This window comes from Echinops telfairi, unplaced genomic scaffold (genome assembly GCF_000313985.2).
Source record: "Echinops telfairi isolate 266 unplaced genomic scaffold, ASM31398v2 ScPeMD7_18;HRSCAF=68, whole genome shotgun sequence".
NCBI lineage: Eukaryota > Metazoa > Chordata > Mammalia > Afrosoricida > Tenrecidae > Echinops > Echinops telfairi.
The window spans coordinates 82738517-82749205 of record NW_022103915.1 but is presented as its reverse complement, the minus strand read 5'-3'; the positions used below and the strand labels follow the sequence as shown (position 1 = coordinate 82749205).

The 10689-nt window shown below is 42.9% G+C and overlaps 1 protein-coding gene across 1 annotated transcript in view; it reads right to left on the bottom strand.

The window, feature by feature from the left end:
• The window catches only part of STXBP6 (syntaxin binding protein 6), a 278730-nt gene that overhangs the window by 208738 nt on the left and 59303 nt on the right, over positions 1-10689 (bottom strand). Inside the window, exon 2 of the mRNA XM_030884885.2 lies at positions 8312-8500. Coding sequence (XP_030740745.2) covers positions 8312-8465 — 154 coding nt within the window. The 5' untranslated portion in view covers positions 8466-8500. The remainder of the gene's footprint in view (positions 1-8311; positions 8501-10689) is intronic.

Genomic DNA, 10689 nt, shown 5'->3' with positions numbered 1-10689 from the left:
GTCAGCATTGACTCAATGGCAGTGAGTTTGTTTTGATTGTTATTAAATGCTTAGTTATCTATTATTGGATTGGATTATCTCAAGGCTTTAAAAAAGACAAATATCATTGCTAACAGAATTTACAAGAAGCGCTCTAGAACCATCCAGAAAACTCTAAAGAATTTGTAAAGCATCTGTTGTACTTTTTCCCCCCTAGTACGCAACCAAATGCGCAAATGGTGGTGTCCCTGTCAGAAATATCTGGGGAATTAGTGATTCCTCTACATCCAATGAGACGTATCCATTCATTCCTTGACCACCATCATAGCCCAGGTATTGGTGGGCAAGATCATCACTAGCCAACCAAAACCAAGTCTGGGTGATGGTGAGGTGCAATTAGCAGTCAAGCTTTGTCAAAGGGAAAGGAGAGACCAGTCTAGTTTCAGACGTGCTCTCTCATACAACTCCTATGCCTTCAGGAGAGAGCAGAGCACCGTGGAAAAGGGCACGGCTAGAAAGTCTGACTATCCAGGTACAAATCCCTGCTATTCTTCCCACTTGCTCGCCAGTGATCCTGGGCATGCTGATTTACCTGTATGCTCAGTTTTCTCATCTACAATGAAGCCCTATTAACTACCTCATTACACTATGGGGAGGATTGAATGAGTTAATACATCAAGAATCATACCAGATATAGAAGCTCAGCATCCACTATATAGAATATTACCATTACTAATCCAAAGGTGGGCTCAGGCCACCCTGGCCAAACTGAGCACTACACAGAATGTGATGGGTGCACTGCAGGTGCTACCTTTACACTCTTCTATAATAAAACCAGGAGCCCTGGTGGTGTACGTGTTGAACTGCAATTCACATGGTTGGCAGTTTGAAACCACCATCATCTCCAAGGGAGGAAGACTGGGCTTCCTCCTGCTATAAACGGCCTCAGAAACCCGCAGGGACTCGCTGTGAGTCAGCACTGACTCGATGGCAGTGAATGGGGTTTTGGGTATTCATAAACCCTGGTGGACAAACCTAGGGAACCAGAACACATGTCAGAATGTTTCCTATAAACTCCCTATAAACAAGGGTTATCACCTTTAGCAAATGTTTTAATCAACTGTGCCTAGGAAGATTAAGAAGGGCTTCACAAAGCTGGTGGGAAAATTCCATTACCTTTTAATTCTATTTTTCGGCAAACTTTTTGAAGCCCCGTCATTTACCGTGATAGAACCAAATTCTCTATAATACCGCACTTTTACAAAATACAATTCGAAATACATATGTATAGTGCGTTGTGTTCTCAAATCAAAAGTCACTGCCAGTGAACACGTTTTGAAGAGTTGGAGAGAAATGTGATTTCTTAACACATGGGTGGCTCCATGACACCCTTCTGACACGCTCCTGCCCTAATTCAGAATCAGTAGGGTGCTGTAACGATCAGGTTATGGCAATGGGGTCCCAGACCATGGGTTAATGGCCAACTTCGCCATTTTCAAAATGGTGACCCTGCCAGTTCACTATATCTCTGATGCACATTGGTTTTGTCATCTGTATAATGAAGTACATACCACTAAATTGATAGGGTTATTGTGAGGACTAATTAGAATTTAAATAAATACTATAACATGCAGGAAGCAACTTTTTATTGCCTTCATCGTTTTCTAAAATAATTCATGCTTTTAGAAATATTAACTATTTACATGATAAAATGTAACAATATACATCCTATTACAGATGCTTTGTATTTCTTCTTTTGTTGTTATACCTTAATAAGGCTCTGATTTTGGGTGGATTTATTTCTTCATTTCTCCTGGATAAAAACTCAAAAAGTCAATACTCATCACTTCTGAATAAACCCTTTCTACACAGGGCAATGTGAAGGAAACAAAAATCCTCTCAACGGAACCCTCATCGGTATGTGAAAGCTAGATACTGAATAAGAAGACCAGAGGAGACTGGACACATTGAACTGTGAAACCAGCTGGTAAAGAGCGCTGACTACCATGGACTGAAGGAAGAACAAATACACGTGTCTTGGAAGAAGTACAGCCGGAATGCCCGTTGGAAGCAAGAATGCCAACATTTCTTCTCTGGGATTTTGGACGTGCTATTGAGAGATCAGTCCCTGGGGAAGGACATCATGCTTTGTAAAGTCTCCACTTAGCCAGGATAGAAGGGTGCAGGGCGAGCAGTTACTGGGACTCCGAACTGCTCACACAGAGCGGATTGGCATCACATGTCATTTTTAGTAGATGCTCCCAACACACGAGCTCACCACAGCAGGGGAGCAAAAGCCATTTGCAACTGGACCCTCACGCTTCCAAGCCATGGTGCTTAAGGGACAATTGGACATGAATTTTTCAATTGAATAAATAAGGTGAAGCTCAGAAAAACTTAAAGATGACCACGGATAGGCAATGGGACTAAAAAGTTGGTTCCTTTGAATAGAATGAAATAGCAAACATATATTATTGTAACCAGCATGCCAATAATACAAACTCTCTGAGACAGCTCAGCTAGCTGGTGCATCTCTCAGGTCCAAAATAACACCAACTCCGTTGGCAACTCCTGGTGGCCCCACATATGCAGAGCAGCACCGCTGTACTGGGTTTTCTTGGCTGTCACCTTGATACGTGTACATCTCTGGGCCTTTTTCCTATGACACCTCTGGGGGAGCTCAGAGTACCCTTAGGTATGAGCACCTGACCACAAACTGTTGGCATTACCCTGGGCCGAATATCTTGAGCAACACTTTCAAAACACAGACAAGCTTTCTCACTAGCCCTGATCAGGTCTAAGATGGACCCAGGCCATCTATATTTTTGAACATTGTAAATCTTATTTTTAGGAACACCTACGCCTGACAACCAGGGAGATAAGGGACAGTACTGCTAGGCTCCTGAGCCATGGTATTACCTTCCATGGATATTATTTACATAAATTATTTCATCAAAGAGCATTCAGACTTGCTCCCTCCAGAAATCTGAAATTATTTTGAAAAGATTGATTTTCTGTTTCAATGAAATATGTAAAAGAATGTACTAATCATGTCCTTCTATGGAGACAATGAGCAGCAGCCGAGGGAAGATTTGTATCCATTTATGGGCACTGTGCATCATGCGTACAGAATTAAAACGGGTTCAGGTTATAGATTTCAAATGTGAAATTATAGAACTTTCGTACAGAAATGGCCTTTGAACAATAAGGGGCTTTTCACTTCTTAGGATGTTCCCAGTGTAATACATTGAACCATAGGTGCAAATTATCAAAGAGAAAACAACTGAAGAAAAAGCTATGAGTGGAATTCGCTTTACATTTCAAATGCGTTAGGAGTTCCTTCCCAGTTATAAAAGACTCAAAACAAACCAACTTATCAATGTGAATGAGGGAGGTTGGAGTAGAAACCTAAAGTCCATCTGTAAGCAACTGGACATCCCCTCACAGAAGGGTCACAAGGAAGGGATGAGTCAGCCAGGGTGCAGTATGGCACTGATGAAACACACAACATTCCTTTAGTAACCTAATTCTTTAAAGTGTCCTTCCCCCACCCTATCCCCCACTATCATGAGCCCAGTTTTACCTTACAAATCCGGCTAGACCGGAGCATGTGCACTGGTACACATAAGAGCTGTCACCACACGGAATCCAGGACAGATAAACCCCTCAGGAAAAGTAATGGGAGTAGCAATACCATGAGGGTAGGAAGGAAGGTGGGGAGAGAAGGGGCAGAAACGGGGAACCAATCACAATGATTGACATATAAACACCCCCGCCCCCTGAGAAGAACAACAATAGAAACATGGATAAAGGGTGTAAGATATGATAATAATAGTAATTTATAAGTTATCAAGGATTCATGTCGGTGGGAAGGTGGGGGGGTGGCAACATATGTACAAATGTGTTTGATATAATTGATGTATGGATTGTGATAAAAGCTGTAAGAGGCTCCAATGAAATTATTTATTAAAAAAAACCAAACAGAGTTCTGAGTTATAAATGAAATCGACAGTTCCCATCGGGTGTGCAGGAAGCCATTCAACCACCCTCTGTCTGTTAACGGAGGCCTGCTGGTCACTCTCTGGTATACTTTTTGGCAGACCTTTCAGACTCAGACAGACTAGGAAGCAAGGTATTATGATCTACTTCTGAAAACCCTGTGGACCACGAAGGGCCAGTTCTGTTGCACACAGGGTCCCAGAAGGAAGCGCAGGTTGGCAGGACACAAGACCGCTGCTTCTGAACCACCCAGTAGGCACCTGGGAAACTTCTCACACCTATAACGAACAGGACTAGCTTCCGCTCACCTGGGAGGGCAGACGGATGCCGCACAATTAGGCAGTTCTTAGGGTTATCCCACTAGTGACTTGGCGAGGCTTTCTTAAATTAAAAAAAAATTGTGGAGCTATATGAGGGACCTTTAAAGAAAATTGGTTGAAAAATTTCATTTTAAATGAAATCATAAGATAATGGAATAGTTCCACAAACATTTGAAGCCCCTCATGCAACTCATTCTGCAAAGAAGTCTAATCACAAGCCTCTACCTCACGGACATTCTAGCGGATCCAGGTGTTCCGGGTGGGAGTGGGAGAGTCAAAGGAAACATTAGCCAAAGACATGCCTTAACGACATTATCTGGGCCAACTTATAAAGCCATGGTGGTTTTCCCTCTTTTAAAAGGGTGTAACTCTTTCTGCTGGGTGATCAGTGACTGAATATTATTAGGAGACATCGTCCTAATGCAGAGCTAGTTTGCCTGTCTGACGTGAATAACTTTTTCATCAGCCAGACCACAAGCAGGAACCCGGTTTCCAGGAAAGCGGGAAGTTCACACTGTGAGTAACGGGACTGCCCCTGGGGCTCTGCTTTCGCGTGGAGTTGGGCAACAAGGAGGTTCTCCTTGGACCGAATAAGAGAAAAGAAACCACGCGAAGTCCATCTCGGCCTGGTCCATCCGAACAGAGACTCCCTGTGCCTGCCACGCTCTCTACGCCTACACCTGACCCCTCCTTTAGATCTCAGTTCCCGGCTCTTCCTCCAGACCTGCTTTCTTCCCGAACGAATGTCTTCCCAGTTGTGATTCTCTTTCTTTTAGGGAGCCACTTCTTAACGCCGACGCCGTCAGCATCCTCCACGCATCAAAAACAAACAAAACGGTCGCATAGCCAATTCCAACTCACAGGGACCTCATGGACAGAGTCGATCTGGGGTCCGACGGCTGATTGGTCAGAGACTGCAGGGGTTTCTTCGCATTTCCCGGTCGATGTAACCCACTAAAGTCTGCAGAGCAGCCGAGAGCGGAAACCGTGCTCCACCCAAGGCTCTCTCTTACCCAGCGTGTCAAGGGCATGTAAGCTGTGCTTAACTAATTATGGCATGCTATGGATGGAATTGGGTCCTCCAGAATAAGCGGAAGTCCTAATTCTGTTAACCCTGTTTGGAAATAGTATCCTTTAAGATGTTACGGTTAACATGAGGCCACAAAGGTGCAGGCTACATCCTAATTTAATCCCATGTGAGTGGTATTTTATAAGCAAATATATATATGTGTATACTTATATACACACATATATGTATACATATATACACACACACATATATATATATATAATGATTGAAGTGGGGTGGGAGGAATGCCACACAAAGATGCATCTCTAAACTAAGGAAAGCCAGAAGCCACTAGAACAGCGGTTCTCAAGCTGTGGGTCGTGACCCCTTTTGGGGGTGGAACGACCCTTTCACAGGGATCGTCAGATTCACAACAGTAGCAAAATGACAGTGAAGAAGTAGCAATGGAAATCATTTTATGGTTGGGAGGGTCACCACCACATGGGGTCAGGGCATTAGGAAGGTTGAGAACCACTGCACCAGAAAGGGTCCTTTTCTCAGAACCTTCAAAAGCACTGTCCAGTTGGAGTTGGACTTCTGGCCCCAGAGCTGCGACAAATGCTTGCTCTTTAAGGCCCCGGGAGATGAAGACTGCAGAGATGTAACTGATCTGCGTCTGAGTCTCACAGAAGACAACGGTGGCTGCTTCTCTCAGTTGGAAGGGAAATCACACTGAAAAAGGTTGGCTGTTACAGTGGCCCAGCCTTCTTCGGTCAGTCCTCATTGGCATCCTGCTGCCTGCTTAAAGGAGGGGCTCTGGCGGTGTCATAGCTAAGCACTGGGCTGTAACCGCGGGGTCAGCAGTGGGACACCACCAGCCGGTCCTCAGGAGGAGGAGGAGGCGGCTTTCTTTCTCCTCTTGTAGACACGGGCAGTTCTGCGCTCTCCTACCTGGATGGCAATAGTCTGTCTGTTTGGTCTGCTTGGGTCATATCTACCTTATCAACCCATCTTCACACGATTCAAAACTAGAAAAAGGATGCAGAATTTCAGAACAAAGGTTTCCCCCCCCATTAGAGTGCAACAGAAAAGCACTTCTCTTATTTCAGACCGTAATCCTAAAGGTCTCGGTGATTTGTGCATGAAACGTGGTCACCCAGTGCATACCAGACCATTGTCTGTGGCAGAAGCAATGTTAGGCTGCTTCAGTGAGATTAAGTTGTTAGTGTTTCCCTAGTATTCTCAAAGGCTATCTGATCAGTAATAGAAATTTCTACCTAAAATGCAAAAATAACGCCCCCTCCCCCCAATAAAAAAGCCTCAGCCCTATTTTTCAGCTTTATGCATAGGTAAAATACAGTGGCTTCTGAACCTTTCCTGCAACTAACCCACCTAATAAGAACTCTAAGTGAAACACTGAGAAATGAAGTTAATAAAATTAGAATCACTAGTATTCAAGCTCACGCCATGCTTGGCTCAGCTCAAACGCAAAACAAATTGTATTATAATGCATTTTATTCACATAATGCATCTTATTCATTATTAATGCAAGTCAAACTTCTACCACCTAAATGTGAGCACATAGGTAGATTGTTAATGCTTGAGTCTCGTGACACAATCCTAGGAAGGTTTTGCAAAGGGCTGCTTCTTTATTCCACGTGGTCAGTCGATATTAGCTGATCACCATGACCTGCCACGCAGGGCACTAAAGGAATACAAATACCTTCTAACAACACCAAAATGTTATTGACATAGTCCTTATTTAAGAGTTCTGCTGCCACCATGGTTAAGCACTCAACTGCTAACAATGGTCAGAGGTTCAAAGACCCCCACCCTCCACCCACTCGCTCTGTAAGAAAAAGATGTGGTAGTCTGTGGCCCAAAGATTGATGGCCTTGGAAACTCTATGGGTAGGTCTGCTCTATGCTATAGAATGGTTGTCAGTCTGAAAGGGCCTAAAGGCAGTGGACTTGACTTGGGTGTCATTCTTATTTGGGAATATGAAAGAGAGACTAACGGGGTTATTCAGGGTTATTTCTTCACACTCGTTCTTATTTTCAGCTTTCTTTAAATCATGGGAAAGGCATCCTGACCAAAGAACTATTTTCTTATTTCATTTTCAGCTGAGCTACAGTGGTATTATGATCTTGATACGTGCTTTCTGTAGGGAAAAAGGGCACCTCCAACCCAAAATTCTAACAGACTACAATAACTGGAGCCTTAATTTTGAAAAGCTAAACATGGGCTCAAAATACAGTTTTATTCTCAAGCCCCAATTGAAAGTGCATTAAATGAGCTTGATTTCTCCGTTGCCTTGTTATAAGAAATGTTATCATAAATATTACAAATGCCCCCGGTATTCAGATTAGTGTTACCCATAACTTCATAGAAAATGTATCCGAATTTTATCACCAACAACTTGGTATCAGTGCACAGTAAATCCCACAGATCCCCAGGCATCACAAATAGAAAAAGAAAAAAATATATATAATGTGACCAAACTTGAAGCTCAGTACAACGGATTCCTCTTCCTGACCAGGCTGTGGCTCTCAGGCAGAGCAGTGATTTGTGAGTTGAACCAATGTTCTCACTTTCCACAGGTGCCAATATTTATGTCGAGACAGAACTACCACTGGTTACTGGAAACCAATAAGGCAAAGAAAGTCAATGTAGCTCAGGCTGCTTAGTCAAATACCCAGATTTGTTGTAACATTAAAACTCCAAAGGATAGCCTACTTTCTGTCAATGTTCAAGAGAAGGAAAAATATGAACAAACAAATAAATAATCCCCCAGCTGCACCTGCCAAGCCTTTTGTAAAAACTCTTAAAGAATTAGAAAATAACATAAAATCCTACCTTTCTAATCAAGGGTCACAAGTCCATAAAGGATTAAGGAAGACAACAGACAGGCAAGAATTCAAGAGTGCAGGTCTACGAACTCTCAGAGTTAAATGCTTTCCGATAGAAGTTGTTTTTAAATATATAAACATTTGATTTTCATTACCTGACAGGCAGATATACGTTAGATATTCGCCTTGACCCCCAGTCGCTAGGAAAGGGATTTTTTTCTTCGTCCTCCTCTTGACTTGGACAGCTCCCAGCATCCTTTCGTCCAGCGGTGCAAAAATCTCCTTGCTGATGGTAGATTTGGCACTCATTGTGGAACAAGGGAGGAGGACACGTAGTGAGTTTTCTACAGAAAAAAAGAAAGAAAAGGAAAGTTGGAATTGACCATATTGGCATGGCTCGAACTAGAGTGAGCAACCAGTTGATCTGCATGTTAAGGGAGTGACTTTCAATTTGTAGTTTAAGCTTTTGTTTGCTTGAAATGCATCACGGTATCAGGTAAAGCAATGCCTTGACATTGATAATAACTATGAAATGCCTTGACATTGATAGTAACTATGACAAACTTCAACTGCACGAGAATTGATTCACACTCGGAGCAAGTCAAGCATAGAGGGAGCTGGGCAGCAGGACATGATATCGAAAAAGTCTAACTTTGTCCCCACTGTGACTAGCTGAAACTGGCAAGCAATACCCAAACTGCTCCAATTCCTGAAAGAATGTAAGTTCACGTTTCTATTTGCGAAGCCTTTCCCTGCCCAACAATCCTTAAAGTCAAGAAATTCGTTCTTGTTGCTGTTGGATATTATCAAGCAGTCTTCAACTCGCAATGAGCCCACATGACCGAGTAGAAGTGCCCCAAAGGGTTTCCAGGCTGTCATCCTGAGGGCAGCAGATACCAGGTCTTTGTGCCACAGATCCACCGGGTGGGGCACAGGGCCAGCCTTCTGGTGAAGTGGCCCAGCATTTACCCACTGTGCCACTAGGATCCCTATGGCTCTTCAAAATCTCCTTTTACTGTAATGTAAGTCCCTTTCCCTAATTCTCTTCACAGTAGAAATAATTACACGGTCTTCTACATAATAATACACATGCAATCACCCTCCTCTGACTTTGATCATAAGTGATTAACCCTTGATAATTCACCTCTTTCAACTGGTCATATTTTCTAGTGCTCCTCTGCATCTAGTTGCCAAGTTAGGGACCTTTTCTTTTTCAGGCCCAAGTGGACACGGCATTCTAAAAAAGTGTGTGACGAATGTGCAGTATTTTGGAAATGTTTCCCAGCAGTTCCCACGTGTTATGCCCCTGTGGGTGACTTCGCAGCAGGTGCCCAATAATTAAGAAAATAAGACAGCATGTTGTTGAGTCACAATGAGTCCCCCATCACTACCACTCCCTCCAACCCAAGCTTACACACACCCAGTTCCCTGGTATATTTAGTTTTCCACAAGTTGTATTTTCCTGATGGTTGTATTTCTGTTCATTTCTAGCTAGTTCAAGGTCAAGCTCCAGCTTTGTTTCGAATCAACAAGACCCTCTTTTCCAGCTGCAGTTCCCTTCCCTTGGTTTCCAACGTTTGCACTCCGATCACCAGTCATAGCCAGTGCACCTTGACAGCATGCTTGACCCACTTCAGACTGAAGATCTTAGCAGAATCAGTGAGTTGAAATGGACTAATAGTATCCATTTTGAGTGGACAAATAGTTACTCTACTGGTAATGGCAAAATCAAGAAAAATGGTATTACACAAAGAGCATTCCAGTATCTTGAAGTACAATGCTGTCTACAATAGGATAATATCTACATGTTTACAAGAAAGTCTAGTAAATGCAACTATTATTTAAATTTATGCATCAGTCACTAAAACCAATGATGAAGAAACTGAAGACTTCCACCAGCTTCTTCAGCCTTAAATTGATCACATGGACAATCAAGATGCATTGATGATTACTGGTGACAGGAATGTAAAAGTTGTATGTAAAGAGGAAGGATTAGTAGGTGGAAAGTATGGCTTTAGTAAAAGACACACAGCTGGAGATTTACAAGATAGAATGTTGCAAGACCAACAACTTCCTCATTGCAAATACTTTTGTTCAACAATGTAAATGGTGACTATGCACATGGACATGACCAGGTGGATATACGGGGATCAGACTGACTATATCTGTGGGAAGAAATTAGGGAGAAGAACAATATCGGCCCAAACAAGGCCAGATGCTGAGTGTAGAGGAGACCATCAATTGCTCATACGTAAGTTCAGGATGGAGCTGAATTTAGGTTGAACTTTAGGTTGAAGAAATATGACTTTTAAGTACAACCCACTTGCATTCATGGATGGAACATCAGTAACAAGTCTTCATTCATTAAACAACACAGGAAAGAAAGACCACTGTGCATGACATCCAGAGCATCATGCATGAAGAAGGTAGCCAAACACCACAACCTAACTCTCTGTTACCGAGTTGATTCTGGCTCATAGTGACCCTATAGGACAGAGTAAAACTGGCCCTGTGAGTTTCTGAGACTGGAAAT